Here is a 19,665-nt window from a genome sequence, read left to right as displayed (position 1 = left end):
TTGACATGTTTTGAGTTTTAGTCAAGTTGATTTGTTTTGAGTTTAGTCATGTAACTTATCGAAATTTAGTTTTTACAACCAAATTCTGCAAATTACAATCATCTGGCTGCACCTAGACTAACTTCATATTCACTTTTTTGAGAGATCCGAGGCTTGAACAATAAAAAATAAACGATATCAAGAAAATTATCAAACAAATCATAGCTATCTGGCGATAAAAATGTAAAGCAGTTAACAGTTAGAGATCTTAGTAATTAAAAGCGTAGGACACATTAAAGTATACTAGGGATCGAAGATAAAGTTCATGAATGAGTGAAAAAATTCTTTAAAAATTTTCTTTAAAACTGAGTTGGCCTTAACAATTATTAGCTGTTAAAAACATGTTTATTGACCGACTAGATGTAGCTAAGCTAGCTAGACTGTTGAAAATAATTTTTAAGGTGCGGAAGAGTCCAGCTTGACTAATGATGAAATATATATTCACTTGGACAATGTTTAACAAGAAAATAAAACCAATTTTTTTTTTTAAAAAAAATCAAACATTATATATCAAATGTCGAAATCATCTTCATCTTCCAAATATCAAACTTATGTGAGGCCAAAGGGTACTAGAGGCAACATGATGTTAAGTTTTCCTCTATTTTAATCTTTTTTTTTTTAATTTTAAAAAGTTTGTTTTTCGTCGGATGCTTCAGCCTTTATGTGCTGTGGACAACTATGGTTAAGTGTCGATGCTACCTGTGGGGGCAGTGCCCCACAGGATCTGGACCATTGATTGTAAAGAAATTGGTGAACCTCACATACGTGTGGTTAAAACTGAGCCTTTGATCTTCTCATAGGGACAGTGTCCCACAAGATAGGGTAAAATCTTCCATGGTTAAGATAGGGAAATTTTTGTATAACACTTATGTATTAATAGGAAAATAAAGAGGTTATTACAATATTTTGATTTCTCTCTCAGGTGAGATTCAAGTGTCTGATCAATGAGATGATTCAGGAAGTTTGAATGATACAGGATAACTGTTACAAATATAAAACATTGAATATTAAAAAATTAATACATAATATCTTAAAAATCTAGACGTGGAATATATCATCGATGTTATGCTCGAGTATTAAGACATCGACTCCGGTAAAACAATGTCTTGGTTGCAAATATTATTTCCAAACACAAGTAATTTGTATTTTAGTCTCAGGGTACTTGATAATCGTAGTCTGGCACAAACATAGTATGCAATAAGATCATAAAGTCATAGCTTTGCAACTTCATGACTACGTCTGACATTTTAATGTATAATGGTACTTACTATGCTACCAAGGTGTTATATTATTAACATATTGTGCTAAAAAATATTATTTGTATTATTCCACTTTTCAAAATACTTGTCCTATTCAATTTCCACCGAATTAGTCTCATAAATAAATCATGAAATTTACATATTTGGTCTTGTAATTTGCACTTTTCTAATGTTTGGTGTTGTTAACAATGAATTTACATTTTTAGTCATGTAACTCGATTTTTTTTAAATCATTTTTAGTCATGTTAAGGTGAATTTACATTTTTAGTCTTGTAACTTGCAATTTTTTTTTTTTAATTTTGGTCTCTTTTTTTGCGGACGTGAATGTTGACATGGATTTTCGAGAGAAAACTTCCACACGTGTCGTGATTTTTTTTTAATATTATGTAGAAGGGATCGAGGAAATCCGGTTAAAAAGATTACCAAAAATAAGAAAAAAAACATGTATGCAATTGCAAATGAACAGTTAACATAACAAAAATTGAGATAAACATGTAAGTTACAGGACTAAAAATATACATTTGTCTTAACATGATCAAAAATGAAAAAATTTACAAGTTACAAGCCTAAAAATGTAAATTCGTTGTTAAATTGATCAAAAATGGAAAAAAGTGTAAATTAGTGGGAAAAAAAATTAAATTTTCCCCATTACTTACATTCAAAGAACCCGAATCCCAAATTTTATATATGCCCATGTAGTTGTAATGTGTGCATATATATATGTATATCAGGCAAATTAGTAAATGACCGAAATTTTTTTCATGTATGTAGCAACTACATATATATCCTCGAATATTGATTATTCCTAAAGGTAACTTGTGCTAGATATATGAGATTTAGCAAAATGAGATCAAGTGAAGAAATTTCTATGGTTTTGATCCCTTGGGATCAGGTGTAGTAACATCTCCGGATTCTCGCGAGTCGCTGCTGCTGCTGCTGCTGGATGACGATGGGTTCAGCCCGTACTCACTCGTGGCTCCACATTCGCTGCTGTTGATATCCTGGCTCGTCATCACCATCTTCCTGAATTTCATCATGTCGGCATTGTATGCACCAGTGTCGTAGGTGTCGATATTGCCTCTCGTGTTAAAAGCAGCGCTTTGTCCAGGTTTCACGCCTTCATTCAAGTCCTCCAGCAGCGAATTACCATCCAAAGCACGTACAATCTATCAATACATAATTTATTATAGTCACGAGAAATAGGGGTGAGAAAAAATACCGAAATACCGAAATGCCGAAAAACCATAACGAAAAAAATACCGAACTTGCCGAAAAATCGGTATACCGAAATTTTCGGTACGGTACGAAATTTTCGGTATCGGTATCGGTATGGAATATTTTTTTACCGAAATACCGAAAATAATTTTTTTTATTATTACTTTTTAAATTTAAGTTCAGTATAACGAAAAATTGTCCGTATACCGAAAACACATTTTCGGTATACCGACAATTTTTCGATATACCGACAATTTTCGGTGTCGGTACGGTACCGGTATGAACTTTTTTCATACCGAAAATTCGGTATACCGAATGTGCGGTATACCGAATTTCCGGTATCGTTATTATGGAAAAATTCCATACCGATATTTTCGATACGGTATATGGTACCGTAGTTCGGTACGGTATATCGTACCGTACCCACCCCTAACGAGAAAGTCTATGGGAATTGTTTATCGAGTGATCATTTTATGTTCCATTAACTTTCTCCTCACTTTTAGTTCCTTTTTCTTAACTCGCATCAAATATTGCTGACATGAAACACTTTTTCGTTTATTGTACTAAAATTAAACTTTGACAAGTCGTGTTTGGAGAAAAACAAAATTATGCGAGTTGCACGACAAAATTTATATTCTTGGCATAGAAGATCAATAAGAATATTGGCATTATTTACAACATACCTGGCTCATCTTAGGGCGTCTTCTGGCAGAATGGCGAATGGAAGCAGCTGCGCAAGAAACCATGCGAGCCATCTCATGGGGAACATAGTTTTCTTGGAGGCGTGGATCCACTAAACCATCGTATTTCCCTTCTTCCGATGCTTTTGACAGAAGTGGTCTCGCCTGCATGCATGCATGTAAATTCAACGAATGTTAAAATTATATAGTTGGAAGCAACTAGTGTACGTACCCAGTCGACTAAGCTGTCTTCCATGGTTTTATTGGTATGGTCTACCGGTTTCCGCCCCGTTATCAGCTCCAATAGCATCACTCCGAAGGAGAAGACATCCGACTTCTCCGTTAGCTTTCCGCTCGATGCATACTCCGGAGCCAGATACCTGCGGTATACACACAAATATTTCTTTTATAAGAACTCAAGCAAACTTAAATATTTCACCGTCCTTATTGTATGATTCTTTATAATTTACGTAGATCAAAATATCTGACGATAACAATAAAATTCAAATATTTTAAAATGCAGATAACCAACCATCATGTTTTGATCGCATACATTATGTCAATATATTAATTGGCTAACAAAACTCACTAAATATAAGAAATATATCTATAAATAATTAAGAATTAATGCAAATGAAAATATTCATACCCGAAAGTTCCCATGACACGTGTAGAGACGTGAGTGTAATTTTCACTAGAGAGTTTTGCCAATCCGAAATCAGCCACCTATATTATATGTATATAGTAGGAAACAAAATTAATATTGGTAATCATATGTATACCTTCATAAAAAGAGATGATTCTTGGAAGATATTTTGAAGATTTCAGGCACGGCTGGATCCACAGTCAATGATACCTGGGCTTGAGCTCGGGTGGTCCAAAATTTTTTTTAAAAAATATATGTAAATTTAGTATAATTTTGGATTAATACGATATTAGCTCGGGTAGATCCATTTAAAATATTGAAAGATTTTAGAGTTTAAAATTCTAGTTTGGATAGAACCAAGTTCTTGGCTCCGCCATTGATTTCAGGGATACGTACCATGGCCTCAAAGTTGAAGTCAAGAAGTATATTTGCCGTCTTGATGTCGCGATGGATGATTCGCGGGTGGCCTGCATGCAATTACGCAATAAGATTCAGATAAACTAATACTCAAATACCAAAAATGTGTTGCTATAAATTGCAACTATATTTTGGATTATTTCATTTTAATTGGTTTAATAAGAGTAACTAATGCATTAATTATGTGTGAAATATTATTTTTATAGCCCATGTATTCTTGCTTTTGCCCCGATGATTAAGGGAATATATCTTAGCTATCTGTATTCCGATTTTTCACAATTTTAGTTATTTTTATGAAAATTCTCAATGTGACACTACACATATGAGCTTTGCAATAATATACATCAATACCACTTCGGAAAGAGGAATAAAATTTTCCGAAAAACAAAGTTAATAGGTACTAATTAAGATTGAAATTTGACAACGTAAAAATCAAAATCGTAAAAAATCATAAAATTTTTCCTTAATTTGAGTTAATATATTATCAAGAAAAGTGTTAATAAAGTTGTGGTCTCAAATGTATACAATTTACACTGAAAAAGTAAGATATAATTAACAAGCCAAGAATTCTTACAATCTTCATGCAGGTAAGCAAGCCCCTTGGCCGATCCCACCGCAATCCGAAGCCTAGTCGCCCAGTCCATAACTGGCTGACCCTTTGCTGCAAAAAGAAACTCACATTTTCACCATCAATAATCTTAGCACAGATATAAAACACTTTCAAGATTCTAAACATAGCAGAAAATTTAGAATACAGCACCATGAAGATGGAATTCTAAGGTCTTGTTTGGCACGAACTCGTAAACCAGCATCCGCTGCTCTCCAGCAATGCAATATCCAACCAGAGACACGAGGTGCCGGTGATGAACTCGGCTGATAATATCAACCTCAGCTTGGAACTCGCGTTCGCCTTGCCCGCTGCCGGCCTTCAGACTTTTCACGGCAACCTCCCTCCCGTCGGGTAAGACTCCTTTGTGCACGAAACCGAACCCGCCTTGGCCTAACAAATTGGAAGGAGAAAACCCACCTGTTGCAGCTGCGAGCTCTTCGTAACTGAACCCGCTTCTGGGTCCCATATTGCCATACACGTTTGGAGATGCAGGTGGCAGGGAAATGGGATGTTGCTCTGAATTGTTGTAGCCAGGAGGACTGAACTCGTTGCTTAGGTTTGCATGGGGCGGGGGAGGAGTTGTGCCCCAGCCGCCCATGACGCCGGGTGGTGGAGGAAGCTTGACGATGTGATCCTTGTTCTGGGGGTTGTGCCAGTTTGTGTTGCCGCCATTGTAATATTGATCTCCGCCTTGAACCAAAAGCATTTTGCATGAGACAAACTTAAATTCTAAAATTCATTCTTAGGCATTTTCTTTCAGGAATATATTAAAATATAAAATCATCATCCATCAAAACTATGTTTTCTCCAATCTCTCATTTGCAGTTTAAAAGGTTTGCTTAAATCAAGTGGAACGATAAATGAAGAACCGTTGAAAATGCAATGTCTTATATTTGCATACCTTTAGTTGGACGCCCATGATCTTTATAATACGGCAAGTTCTTCCTCCTCCTCTTCGCACATACCAGGAAGATAATCAAAATGGCAAGAATCAATATTCCTCCAACAACTGCACCTGCAAAGACCGCTATACTCTCTGTCGAATCAGATGGCGGCGAAGACGAAGCACCTGTCCCAGACGATGAATCCGGATTCCCGTTTGATGGCCGCTGAGGAGATGGAGGAGCCAAAGCAGATGGTGTTTGTGACCCACCTGTTGGAGAGAAGTTAGGTGTTGGAATACCGCCGCCAGAAGGAGGAGGCGTGAGGTTATTGTTCGATGAAGCGGGCGGAGATGGCGCCGACGACGATGATGGAGGATGCTGTGTAGCTGGATCTTGAGGTGCTGGCGGGCTTTGAGGTTCTGCGGGTGTGGAAGGTAGTGGGGATGAAGAAGGGTCGTCTCCGGGTGTGGGGGAGTCTGGAGGAGGAGGGGAGGAAGCTGGCTGCTCCGGCGGATCCGGAGGTGACGTTGGAGGTGCCGGCGGTGACGTTGGAGGGGCCGGTGGAGATTCCTGCTGCTCGGGTGGAGAGGGTGGCGAAGTATCTGCGGGAGGAGCTGGCGGAGATTCTCCGGGCATATCGCTTGGTGGAGCAGTATCAGGAGATGAAGCCATATGAAAATAACTTTCCGGCGAAGATTGGCTTCGGTTTCACCGCCGGGAAATTCACCCGACGACTGCTCATCAAGGCAATGTAATGCAATGCACATGAATATTATATCCATCCTCAACCAAAAAAATATCACATATGCAAAATTTTTAAATTCACACAGCATTACACCAAAGAAATGATCCTTTTTTTAACCCAAAAAAACCTAAAATATGATTCTTTCCACCCTGATATATTTGTTATGAATTGCACCTTAAATTTAAAAAATTATTTAATGTTGAATAGACGACACTCACGAAATAAACACAGGTTAAATTTTTTTTAATAGTATATATTAAATATTACACAAATCACTTTCATGCATAAGAGAGAATAGGCATACCAGAATGCAGCAGTTGAATGTTCCTCAAATGTAAGAGAGAAGGAGAGGAACATTATTGAATTGTGTTTTTTCAGGTTATGACGAAGAGGAGAATCTCGACCTTTGACCTCCTACAAACAAGGACACTCTCACAGGCCTAAAATCATTTAGCCTCTCGTATCACATTTACCGGAAAAGAATATTAAATGATAATTAGGAATTTTATAAAGTTATGAATAATTTTTTTAAACAAAAATTGTCAAGCAACTGGGATTACGGCGCTCCAAAAATGAGGATAGACTAACTCTTGCCATAGGTGCCGGTACATAATGTGATATCCTTGTCCTACATCTTAAAAATAAAATATTTAAAATAAATTTATAATGACTTACAATAAATTCTGTAATAACTTGGGTTACTCATTTTTGTAAAATGAGAACGAATACGAAGTAGTTGCTACATAGACTCATCGTACAGTCAATCAATCGCGGGCCCGGGCATGACACCCAAAGACTGGGGAAGCATTCATTATGACAAAGGAAAACATAATAATTACAAAATATTAACAATTTAAACAATTCCACAAAGACCGTAACATACAAACGTGAAAAAGTATTGCTTCGATCTTCGAATAACTACATTAGCTGAACTTTTCATTTAGATTAGGTGGCATAGGTTGTTTATCTACCACGCCAGGGGATATCTTCGTTGGTTGCACAAATTGAACAGATGGAGAACCTGATGACGTCACAGGAGGGCGAAACGGCCAAGGCAAGACGCCGGTACCTCGAGAAGGGGGAGTAGGAAATTGAACCGGTCTCATGGAACTAGAAGAAGCAGACTTTGCATCTGTATCGACCCTTTTTTCCTCCCTCGTCTTGTACTGTAAATCGATCTCCATATTCTGGGTCGAGGTTTGCTTCGTGTCTGGGGGTTTGTGGACGGAAGCATTGGCACTCGGAACCTGTGGTTTCCAGAAGGATGGTGTTCCAAGAATTGCAGAGTTATAAGCCTTGTGGAAATTATCCTTCTCGGCATTTTCTTTACCTTTGTTTTGATGGGATGCACTCGAGATTTCAATTGGTTTTGCATGCTTGTCCTTGTCTAACAAAACCGCTTCGACTATATCGGCTTTGGAGGAGGACGAGCGGCCGGCAGAAATAGAAGCAGTTGGAAACGCTTTCTCTGGAGGGACGACTGGGTTATAATTTGATGGAAGAAGGTCATCCCAATTTTCCAATAGCTCCTTGTACACTTTGCGCAGAGTTACTTCTGTTAGGCCAGTCACTTTACAGATTTCGGCCTGTGTTTTGCGTTTGTCTTCTAACTGGCAGGCCAAATAAATGGCAGCTGCAGAGATGCTGATGGGGTTTCTTCGGGTGCAGAAGCATTTGTTTATAACAACTTCGCCTATGTGTGTTGCCAGCTCCTTTGATCAATCGTCGCCAAAAATTACAGACATAAGTGTTACAAGTTTATTGAGTTTCGAGAACATCTATTACCATGAAAGGCCATTGGCAAATACCTGAGCAGATTTGTTGAGTTGGAGAAGTGTGCAAAACCGTGGCATGTGCACAGATATGGAGTTGCTATTGATTGGCTGGCTAAGTTGAAGAGCTTCTCCAAGAATTTTGATGTACTTTCCTATCTCCTTTTGGGGTAAATTTGCAGCAACGGATATTTCCTGAAAACAAAAAATGAAGAAAATCACGTGATAGAAAGGAAAACCCCCAAAAATGATCAAATCATATGCAAATTAGTAAAGTTGAGACAGAAAAAGAGAATCACAAACAAATCAAGAAAGAACAAGCAATTGAAAAATTGCCTAATAAGCTATAAGTGAGAAAACAAATGCATTTACGAGGATGATTCTACAGTTGATTCGAAAATCTAGCAAAATCATAACACATTGCTCAAGTTACTCAACAACGGTCAAAGCAATAAACATTAATAAGAGCAAAAAAAAGCATAGACCATCGCAATTCCACCTCCTCTCACCGATTCCAAAAGAAAGGAAAAATGTGATAAAAAGACAGAGCAATTCAATGTAAACAACAACCCCGTCAACCAGGGGATCCAAATAGCAAAGTATCTTGCTCTTGTCACAAACATTCACTTAACAGAGAATCCATTAAATAAATTTGCTCCCTGCACTATTAACTCACTGTTCAATTAACCACAGATGTCACCTACCATCTTCAAAGATCACCAAACAACCACTGCGTGGAAGCCTTCCAAACATGTAAATGTTGGTATACTCTATACTCCGTAGCTTCTAAAACACAATTTGGAGGCAAATATTTGTACACTTTTTTTCGGAAACATTACTAGTATGGTTCGCCTTACAGTTCGAGGACCCATTGGCCGCTGCTCCCGCAGTCATCCATCCAAAATTTACAACTAAAAGGGATGAAATTTTCTCACGTCAGTTATCCACATTTCCATAAACGTGGCAACTAAACAACATACACAAGCCCAGTTTGCGCACAATCTCCAAGAATCGAGCCTAAAAATAAAATCTTTTTCACTCAAAAAAATTGCATACATACCTGGAGAGTCCTGGGTTCTTGAGCTTCTCTGATGGCCTGCACCAAAGCAGCAGTAGCAAGAGCCTCGACACTACGATTCCTCAAGCAAGTGGCAGAAGAACAATCCCTGAACAACTGAAACGCGTGATCTGTAATATCACAATCCAGCCCTAAAATCGACGCCACATCAATAATCTGCAGGTACGCCCTTAAATTGTCCACAACCACCGATGGCCCTGAAGGGTTTGCCGTAGAAGACGTAGTTTCCAGGACCCGTTCCAGCTCCGCTAGGTGCCCCGAGAACGAGAGCGAAGAATTGGCGAAAACAGGGTAAGGCTCGAGGGACCAAGTTGAAAAGGCAGTGATGAACCCGGTCGGCTCGAATGGGTCTTCGTCGGAATTTTGAGGGGCTGTCGGTACGGGGGGGAGGTCGGAGGTGACCAAGCAGAGAGGGGAATCTTGCGCTCGGATGTGGAAAAGATGGTGAGGTAGTGTCTGCCGCTCCTCAACCACGCGCCCACAGGAGGTGCACTCCGTTATGTTACGGCCGGAGGATGTGGTGGCGCAGCGGCCTTGCTCAGACGAGCAGTAGGGGCACCGCATTTCGGCTGCGGCGATAGTGGGTGCGGTTTGACGCTTACTGGAGGTAACGAGGTGAATGGTGATGTTGCTCGGTAAACTTCTTAACTTTGTACGGCGAAAAATTGCAACAAACACCTCTCAAAACCTAAAATTACATTTGTAAGCACTTCTAAACATGGCTTAAAAATAGACAAATTGGTGACTATATAACATCCCTTACTTCTTAACTTTGTACGGCGAAATATCATTTTGATCAAAGAAGTTGAGTTCATGCAAAATAGCAGTAAGTTTACCCTTTGATACAATCTTGGATTATGGATTTTGTTTGTCATGGTTGTCTCTGTCAATCTCGAAATAATCGTCTATATCACAAATCAACTTTTTTATCGTTAAATTGTACATCTACATCGTACCTAAATTGTCCGAGTCGTGGTTTTATCGATTAGACTGCAGTTCAAAATCTAGAGTTCTAATAGGTGAAGGGGTAGCCTGACATGCGTTTTGAAATTCAGCAAGCAATGTGGGAGCACAAATTACCATGATGAGTTGATTAAGTAAAGCTACATATGCTTTCCATGATAATATGCAAAACAATGAAAACATATCAAATCATTCTATTTTTGGCTTGTTTGGTAAATCCATTTGACCATAAATTTTAAATCTCTAGCTACTTATTTTTCGAGTTGATGAATTTCAAATTCACCTCAATATAAAATTATTTCAAATCTTTATTTAAAATCTTTTGTATAGTTTTTTTCTCTCTCAATAAAAATAGAATATTTGGTTGTGCTATATATTTTTTTTTACCAAAAACTAATAATTTAGGTTCATATATGCATGTATATTATGATAATATATTGTTAAACATAATTTTCAACCAAACCACCAACACAATGTAACACTCCAATTAACAGCTAAGTATTCGTAAAATAAAATTTAGTGATATAGACGATTATTTAAATATTATCATTAATGTTTTAGGTCAATTGAATTCCTCAGTGGGCTGGGATTTAGCTTTTTATCCAAATAAGTAGATCAATTATAAATAAAACCCTTCGCCACTGTAACTATACGCTAAATTCCAACTCCAAAATCCTTAAGCTGCGTTTGAGAAGAGTTAAGAGAATTCATTTGTCGTCTATCTTGTTTGACTACTAGTGCTTCACGATATCTCTCAAATTATCGTGTTGTTAAATGTTATATTGAATGATTGTGATAGTTTGGAGTTACCAAACCATTTTGAATAATACATTTCTTTTCATATTTTAGTAATTCAATTTACTGATACAATTTGATGCATGGTAGGAATTTCTTGAATTGGTTGAGGGCAATACCAAATTATTGGGCTTTAAATTAGATGTGTTCTAGTCTAATGGGCAATACCAAAAATTTAGAGAATGTTTGTATTGAAATCGGTGCATTGGAAATAAGGAATATAAATTAGAAACATTTAATTTTAAGTAAATGATAGTTTGGGTAATAAAGATACTAGAAATATTATTTTAGGATGTGTTAGGATGATTATTATGTAATCAAAATAACTTTGGTTTATAGATTTTGATATTTCTCGAGACTTTTGTCTAAGTTACCACAATTAAGCTAAAGATCTTAGGTGCGTACATTTTTATTCTGAAATTATCACAAAAGCTCCAGAATAATGAACTTGGATACATATTGTTGTTATGACCTATGGATGCTTTATTGTTCCTTATTTGTTGGAATTCTATATTTGGTTATGTTCTGGTGATATGTATGTCATGTGAGCCACCTCTTGGTTTCTGCGAGTCAAAGTGCTGTATATGGGATGCATGTGAGCCACCTCTTGTTTTCATATGGTCAAAGTGTTGCGTGACGGGGTCTCATTGTGGATGTTGTTCAGTTCTGTCTATCATGCGAGCTACCTCTTGGTTCCTGCGGGTCAAAGTGCTGAATGTGGGGAAGCATGTGAGACACCTCTTGTTTTCTTATGGTTAATAGTGATGCATGATAGAAATTCTAATCTGGATTCTATTATTATGTTATTCTTGCATTATGTCTTCCTAACTACATGTGTATTTATTATTTATTTTTGTGAAAGTTTTTGTACGTTATATTTGAGATCGAATTAGTGACTGGACACAAAATGTACTGAATAATTTTGGTTTCAAGTAATAACTAACTAAGGAATACGAATACGTATAATAGTGCCCCAAATTAATATCTTAGGGGATGAAAAGTGCAAAAACTCAAACTGCAATTTGGACAACCCAACATCTTCTGTTTACCGGTTCTGAACTTGATCGCCAAAGGGGCCCATATTATTCGACCAACTGCCACCCACCCGTGGTTGTGACTCTACGCCTCCGTTCCCCACCAAATCTCACTCCCCCCATGCAATATCCCACTCGAAATAAGCTTCCAAAAGTTTAATTTTTTAACCAAAACAAGTTTGAATTCATACTTGATCGATCAATTTTTCTCTTTTTAGCTTAAGTTTTTTATTTTTTTTTGAATCGGATGAAGGATGATGATGCCCTACCTGTATTAACGCCTCCATCAACATCGGTTCTATCATCGTCGCCCTCGGGAATTCCAAGGAAGGAGATTTCGCCGTATTCGTCGATCGTTTTTGGTCGAGGCCGGTTTAGATTCTGGGCGCCTCGCTGGCATTTTGGTCAATGCTAACGTAACAGTCAACCACCGGTGGTCTGCTGGAAATATTGATCGGTTCTCCGACGATTTTCGCTCGCACACTGCTGAAGATCTCGACGCCCTTGTAATTTCTATTCGCTTTTGCGCATTATATATGCATGCTTTTTTTCCCGAGCCTATTATTGTAGAAGAAGGTTCTCGGATTTTATCATAAAGATTGTGATCATTTGAAGTAATTGAAATAAATTTAGCTTAAGATGCAATCGGATTGATTTTTTTCGTGTCGTGCGTGTGTATGGTAAATTCGGAATTTTCTTCTCCGTATGGCTTCAGCTAGCAGGTTGATAAGCTGTGCTAAACACACTCCATGATTTTCCATCACACACACATGAAGTGCATGTCAATTCTGAAGGAGATATATTGTTTATTTGTTTTGGATATTTGTCATAAAACCAAATAGATGGAACAGAAGAGTTGAATACCTTTTGAATCAAGATAATCAAACAAGGACAAAACATGTCTTGATCTATGGATGATCTTTTTTTTTCTTTTTTCTTTTTTTCGTTTTCTTTTATATTTTTAAATTAGGATATGGAGGAGAGGGAAAAATTAGTGAAGCACATGTGGGATGTGTATGAACAGCAAGCGGGTTGCATTGCCTAGTTTTTGGAAGGATGCATTTGTTGCTGCCTACAAGGATTTGACTAGTGAGGTGCCTGAGGTTCGGGATGCTGCCATTACAGAGATCGCTAGGATGTCCATTCGCTACAACAAGATTCTTCCTACACGTGCACATTTCATCATCTCTGATCGGTTTGATATTTAATTCCCTAATTCTAAAACACTAACTGGATTTTGTTGACGTTTATTGATAGCCTGTCAAATTTTAGACATCTTTTGGACTTAGTACTCCCCGTTTTAATTGAATTGGTTTAGTCTAACATGGGTTTGTTTTTCGGGGAAAGCTTTGGTCATTTTCCATTTTGGTGATACCGTATTAGTAATTTAATATGATAAGATAAATTAAATATACTCATATGTTTTCAACTTTGCAAATGGGAAAATCTTGCGGGCAAATCAAATCCCTAAACTTTTTTGCCATCATTAAGTTTAAATATGTATTCAAGGATAAAAGCATTGCTCAAATGAGAAATAGAAGAAAAAGATATAGAAATATGTATAGCCTTGAACAGAATGGTAGAATATTGTATTTTCTGTCTGGATTAAATGTTGTGGTCCAAATGTTTACAGAAATTGCACTGGTAGACAATGATATATTTTTTAAGGTTGGTGAAAGTCAAGGTCATCATGGAAAATGATATAAATAAATAGGAGGAAAGGGTAGAGGAGATTTGATGTATAAAAAACTCTGAAACAGGGTAGAAAAAGGAAGAGGCAAGAGGGACAGAGAAAGTGCGGATGAAAAGAAACGTGGGCGAGATTATATGTATGATTCAAGAAATCATTATTGAAACTATGACTCTTCAATTACTTTCTCTTCCATTTTGATTTTGAGAGAGAAAAAGAAAAGTAAGAAAGTTTGGGAATGTGATTGGTGATGAGATTTGCTCAGTTGCAAGTTGCTGTAGTTAATATTTCAGTAGTTGATTGGCCCCTAGGCTTGTTATTTGGCTCTCTGAGAAGGAAGGGGGGAAGGTCAGTATAGAAGACGTCGTTTAGATACATAGCCATTGAAATTTAAACTTCTGTGTTTCGACAACTTAATTTACTTTCAGCAGAGCTTTGCAACTTCTTGAAGACTGGCGTTTACAGCTCAGATTCTGTCTGTTTAATTCTTATTCTTTGTATAACTTAGAGTCCTGATCCGTGTGTTTTTCCAAATGACAATGAAATATCACGTTGCACAAATTACTGTCCTGTTAAGAATAAGCACATAAATTCTCTTATTTCCTGCAAATAAGAGAAACTGTTGTCGAGCAAAATGAGATTTGCTTGAGGCAAATTATGTAGTGTGTGAACTTTCTTTCTGCTGATAGAGTCTCTTAGCTGTGAGTCGAGAGCCCATTGATTTTTCATTGGCCTTGTCTGTTGAATTTTCATAATTCCTCAACAGCTCTTATTGTTCGATTTTCTTTCTTTCGATGGGCTGGAATTATTGGATATCATGGATTGATTTCCCTAGATTGCATACTTACTGGCTTACAGCTCTTCACTTTACTCATGCAAAATTTTCTATTTATTGTATTTTTCCTCAATACAAATGAACATTTTAGCTCAATATGGCATTTTCTCGCACTATGGTATATTCAGTTGATTGAAAAAATGAAATTCAGCGCCACTTTTCTTTTTCACGACTATGCTTCGGCTTTATGATGCCCCCCCTTAGGATTGATAATGTTTTATTAATTCTCTGCCATTGGTAAAGCTAAAAATTATACAGGTGAGGAAACTAAGTGCAAAAACTGATTATGCAATTTGTACTCAGGATTCTACCTTTTTTTTCTTATGGTTTCAGGGCATCCGAGATTTGAAGCTAGAGGATAGAACAAGGCAATGAACTCAAAACAGAGTGATTTATGAGTTGAAGAACATGGAGGATCAGAGACATGCTTAGTCTCATGGAAAAAGTATTATGCTTCTGCTTCACTCGAAAGGTGACATCAAGGAAATCACAATTAATTGCCACACTGTTTGAAGAGAAAAACAACCTGTAACTCTTTTCATTCATGATAAAATCATTTGTTTGTTTTTCTCGAGTCCTTCTGGAATCAGTTGCAATAATATTCCACTTAAAGAATTATGTGGACAAGTATGAGCATTCGAAAATTCTTTTTGATCAAAGATTTAATAATATTTTGCATTTGGTGGCTCCTGAAATATTTGTTTTCTTCCCATTCTGGCTCTTGTTTTGGATATCAAAGAATTTGAATTTTATTTTAAAATTCACTAGACTTGTTTGGTTGTTATTTATTTGTGAAAATATCAAATGCTTCGGTCGCTGATTTTTGGTTTGAGTCGATTAAAGTTAAATTTCTCAACCATTTTCTTAAATGCAAATACAATGCAAGGGTGTTTTTGGTTTATTTATGATACTTTAGAAAGAATATTTCTTGAATGAATACTTAAACATATAAACTAAAATCTCAGCCATTCATTCCTCAAAAAAGTGAGAATAGGAAAAGGGACACATTCATTCATTTATAAATAATGTTGTTCACTTGGATTCCCCTTTGTATGTGTTATAATTGCAATTGACTTTGATCTTCCTTTAGTTTAGGCTTTAACGATCAAAAAGTTGTGATCCTTATCTTAAGTTCAACCTAATTAAACAGTTCACAACACATTGCAAAATGAAAAAAAAATTATGTGAGACGGCTTCATGTGTTATATTTTGTGAAACAAATACTTTATTTGAGTCATCCATTAAAGATTATTACTTTTTATACTAAAACTATTATTTTTTATCGTGAATATCGATAGGGTTGACTCATCTCACAAATAAAGATTCATGAGACCGTCTCTTGCTAAATCCATCACATCTCACAAGGGCATGTATCAAAATATTATCTCTCTTTTGTTTCATATTTGTTATTTAAATATGATCAAAGTGATAACGCATGTTAAATTCACAAAATTTATTTCTTTAGGGACTAGAATCTAAATATTTACTAGCTTTTCATTAACTTATCTTACACTATAAATTAAATTAGTGGTTACACTGTAACACACAGAGAAGGAAAGGAAGTGCTGAAACAAGAATGGCCAAATGCCTGAAGCTTCGAATCTGCAGCGCAGTGGCCTCCACCATGCAATCTTGCCGCTCGAAAGAGCCTTCCACTCTCCCGCAAAACCCCGACCTCAAACACCAAATCCCCCGTGCTTATTTGAAGCATCACGTTTCCTCTTCCCAAGACTTCGAGTGGAAGGAGGAGGGTAAATGGCACGTTGTGGACAAGATCTGCGAGAAGAGAACCCCTCGCCCGCGGGAAATGAAAATGGTGCAGGACTTTCCGCCGCCGCCCTTCGAGGCGGATAGAAGGAAACGACGCGTTAAGAAGAAGAAGAACGTCCCCAGCAGGCTTCGCGTCAGCTACTCGTCGGGTGATAGCGGCTGGTTCAGCAGCGAAGGCGCTGGAGACGAAAGAGATGAAGAGGAAACAGAAACCTTGGTCTCCTCCAATTCCATGAACATTTCTCCTGCTAATGAAAGTGCACAACCCTTCTCCTCTCAACACAGGAACAACAAAAGAAGACCAGTCGCCTCCATGCGGCGGCGGGGGACCTCCAAACCACCTCCTGAAGCGGACGGCGAGATTCCGGCGAGATTGTCCATGCTGAAAAAACTGATACCATGCACGGTGGATGGAAAAGTGAAGGAAAGCTTCGCTGTGGTGAAGAAATCAGAGGACCCATACGAAGACTTCAAGAATTCGATGATGGACATGATTTTGGAGAAGCAAATGTTCGAGGATAAGGATTTAGAGCAGCTGCTGCAGTGTTTCTTGTCGTTGAATTCCAGGCATTATCATGGGATCATAGTTCAGGCTTTTTGTGAAATTTGGGACACCATTTTCACTCCTTCCTCTCCGCATCAATAAGATTGCGACGTTTTTTGAATGATTTAACTCTTCTCCCCAAACTTTGATCCCATTTTTAGTTCTTCAAACAATAATTTTAAAAAAATCATTTCTTGATTTTTTTTTTGTTGAATCATTAATTTGTTGTGATATAATGGTTATGTGGCTACGTAATTTGCAATTTTTCACTCTAAAATTTAAAAATAGTTATATTATACTAAATACAAAAGTAAATAAATACTAATTTCCTATATAAAATACAATCAATTTTTTAACGAGTTAAATTCAAGAACAAACACTAGTGCCATGGTTTGTATGAACCATTCTATGAACTCATTTTTTTTACTCTTTTCTAATAACAATATTTTTGGGTGGATAGAACTATCGAAATTTAGTGTATGCGCTGTTATACAGTTTAAAAAATTTGAATTACACCGTAATCACAAGCTATAGTTTTTGTTAATACGACAAGCGTTCGGTCCTACAAGTATAATATAATTATTAAGTGTTTGATATGCTCATTTTCTTGCCTGAAATTTTTTACTTAAGTTTTTAAATATTTATTTAAAAGTTTAATTCATGAGATATATTATACAAATTCACATTGCATGTCAAGGATCCCTATTATGATTTATGTAAAACGTGAGAATAACAAAAATATAAAGGACGACTTATTTTAAAACTCATATTTTTTAAACATTTATATATAAAATGTAAAATTATCGTTAAATTTTAGGTGGGGAAAAAGGAAAATATTTCGTACAAATGCTTTAGCTTTAGTCAAACTTCATCATGCATGATAAAGCATTTTACTTGTTTCTTAATAATTGGATGTGCACTTTTTTATTTGGATAAATGTTTTAATAATTACAAATTAATTTAATAATTTATTTTTTATATCTAAAATTTATTCATGAAATGGAACCTAATTAATTGGAATAATTTTTATTTGATTTGATTTAATTTGATTTGATCACTTTAGATCAAATGAGTGCTTCACATGAGGGGAACAAATGAAATGATTTAAAAGTTAAAGATCCAAGTAAATAAAATATAATCACCCTTTACATAAACCAGAAATCATTCATTTGGGTCCCTGTGGCTTTATTTATTGATCCAATTTTACCAACTAATTATATTTTTAACCTCAAGTTTACATTTTCCTCTCTCAGATGATTGTGATTTGTGAGTAATCTTCTTTTTATTATTATTATTTGTTGGGTACAATAATTGTCTTTGATTGTAGAGTGATCGAACCATGGTGCTTGAGCTGTTGTGCGGTTTAAAAGATTTGAGTTTCACCATTACCACCAGCTATAGCTTTTGGTAAAGCGGCAATCGCTCAATCCTACAATTGGTATCAGAACCAAAGTCATGAGTTCGATTCTCATTTATTGCAAAGAGTGCAATTATCGGGAGGGAGATTGTTGGTGCAATAATTGTCCTTGCTTGGTAGAGTGATCGAACCGTGATACTTGAGATGTTGCGCGGTTGAAAATATTTGAGTTGCATTATTACCACCAGCTATAGTTTTTGATAAAACGACATTATTATTATTATTATTATTATTATTATTATTAATTCTCACCATTTTAATTTGCCTATAGAATTTTATATTCAAAGTTAAATATATTTATATTTATTTTAAAAATTTCGCTCACTTTATTTAATATTATATGATAAAGATTGACTCAAAGAAATAAGGCCATATATCATTGTGTAGATTTCATTCTTTCAACTTTATATTTCATTTTAATTTAAAATGAAAAGTATAAATTATTATTATTATTATTATTATTTATTAAATTTTAAAATCTATCAATATTATTAAAAGTCTGGACAATAAAGACAAATTTGATTTTTTTTAAACTTTTGTTTTTCCTATTCTTTCTTATCTCTAATGACTTTAGCAATTATGATATCAATCTAATTTGAACATAAATCAAATTAATCACACCAAAAATTATATAATCACTGATGCATTAATATTTATTATTTTAGGATTGATTATCGGACACTGCCGAGAGAGACCCAAAATGGAAAAAAATTCAAGCAGCATCCAATTTCACGGTATCAGAGATTCTTTACCTATTTACCTCACCATGATTCAAGGGCTAGCTCCCAGCTATAGTTAAAAGCGTAGCACGACTTTTAACATAAAAAAGGAACAGCTGAATTCCACTTTTATTAATCGCATTTACCATCAGTCGCATTTAACTTGTAGCATCTGGGCTCTGCACCCAAACCACCCCCCCCCCCCCCCCCCCCCCCCCCCTCTATTGACTAAACCTTAATTCTCATCGACTTTTGAGCACCATCATAAACAAAACAAGAAATGCCCACAAATTTTTAAGATTGGAATACTAAAAATTACTAGGAATCCATTTGAGGGGTAAAAGTTCAGATCATACTATGAAATTTGTACATGATTATAATTCGAACCGAGCTCGTAGGTACACGCAGTGTTCTATATGCATGAATCGGATCGATGGATCAATGCAATAAATATGTGGCAGGTTGGAGCTTTGGAATCAGATGGTAATAGATAATACATGAATTGGGGCAGAGGAGACAACAAAAAGAATTGATCGTTTTTAAGCAGCACGCC

General features: G+C 36.3%; 3 protein-coding genes across 4 annotated transcripts; 1 reads left to right on the top strand and 2 right to left on the bottom strand.

Annotated features, from left to right (window-relative positions):
* Window positions 1-2,045: 2,045 nt before the first annotated feature.
* Window positions 2,046-6,936, bottom strand: LOC140841695 (proline-rich receptor-like protein kinase PERK15). The gene is made up of 9 exons (XM_073209318.1): window positions 6,800-6,936; window positions 5,768-6,484; window positions 5,017-5,556; window positions 4,831-4,917; window positions 4,236-4,306; window positions 3,843-3,919; window positions 3,426-3,573; window positions 3,197-3,358; window positions 2,046-2,464 (listed from the first exon to the last, which is right to left on the bottom strand). Exons 2-9 carry the CDS (start codon window positions 6,420-6,422, stop codon window positions 2,165-2,167), a joined length of 2,040 nt encoding a protein of 679 aa, XP_073065419.1. The 5' UTR covers window positions 6,423-6,484; window positions 6,800-6,936; the 3' UTR covers window positions 2,046-2,164.
* A 346-nt stretch (window positions 6,937-7,282) lies between these two features.
* On the bottom strand, window positions 7,283-9,983 carry LOC140841694 (plant-specific TFIIB-related protein 1). The gene is made up of 3 exons (XM_073209317.1): window positions 9,328-9,983; window positions 8,304-8,462; window positions 7,283-8,207 (listed from the first exon to the last, which is right to left on the bottom strand). The coding sequence occupies exons 1-3, from the start codon at window positions 9,907-9,909 to the stop codon at window positions 7,419-7,421; spliced, it is 1,530 nt and encodes a 509-aa protein (XP_073065418.1). The 5' UTR covers window positions 9,910-9,983; the 3' UTR covers window positions 7,283-7,418.
* A 2,411-nt stretch (window positions 9,984-12,394) lies between these two features.
* On the top strand, window positions 12,395-17,095 carry LOC140841693 (uncharacterized). 2 transcript variants are annotated; one of them, XM_073209315.1, is made up of 4 exons: window positions 12,395-12,643; window positions 13,108-13,332; window positions 14,996-15,134; window positions 16,212-17,095. In XM_073209315.1, exons 3-4 carry the CDS (start codon window positions 15,087-15,089, stop codon window positions 17,076-17,078), a joined length of 915 nt encoding a protein of 304 aa, XP_073065416.1. In that variant the 5' UTR covers window positions 12,395-12,643; window positions 13,108-13,332; window positions 14,996-15,086; the 3' UTR covers window positions 17,079-17,095. The 2 variants fall into 2 exon arrangements, with proteins under 2 accessions (XP_073065416.1, XP_073065417.1); XM_073209316.1 differs by lacking the exon at window positions 13,108-13,332.
* The last annotated feature ends 2,570 nt before the right edge of the window (window positions 17,096-19,665 follow it).

Source organism: Primulina eburnea, chromosome 9 (genome assembly GCF_022965805.1).
Source record: "Primulina eburnea isolate SZY01 chromosome 9, ASM2296580v1, whole genome shotgun sequence".
In the NCBI taxonomy this organism is placed as follows: Eukaryota; Viridiplantae; Streptophyta; class Magnoliopsida; order Lamiales; family Gesneriaceae; genus Primulina; species Primulina eburnea.
This window is presented reverse-complemented; position numbering and strand designations above follow the sequence as displayed.

Coding starts and splice junctions, on each gene's coding strand:
- LOC140841694 (XM_073209317.1), bottom strand. CDS start 9,909: ATGCGGTGCCCCTACTGCTCGTCTGAGCAAGGCCGCTGCGCCACCACA. Junction 8,463..9,327: donor AAGAACCCAGGACTCTCCAG/GTATGTATGCAA, acceptor TTTTGTTTTCAG/GAAATATCCGTTGCTGCAAA. Junction 8,208..8,303: donor AACTCAACAAATCTGCTCAG/GTATTTGCCAAT, acceptor GATTGATCAAAG/GAGCTGGCAACACACATAGG.
- LOC140841693 (XM_073209316.1), top strand. CDS start 15,087: ATGCTTAGTCTCATGGAAAAAGTATTATGCTTCTGCTTCACTCGAAAG. Junction 15,135..16,211: donor GCTTCTGCTTCACTCGAAAG/GTGACATCAAGG, acceptor TGTAACACACAG/AGAAGGAAAGGAAGTGCTGA.
- LOC140841695 (XM_073209318.1), bottom strand. CDS start 6,422: ATGGCTTCATCTCCTGATACTGCTCCACCAAGCGATATGCCCGGAGAA. Junction 3,574..3,842: donor CGTGTCATGGGAACTTTCGG/GTATGAATATTT, acceptor TGTATACCGCAG/GTATCTGGCTCCGGAGTATG. Junction 3,359..3,425: donor AAGACAGCTTAGTCGACTGG/GTACGTACACTA, acceptor GCATGCATGCAG/GCGAGACCACTTCTGTCAAA.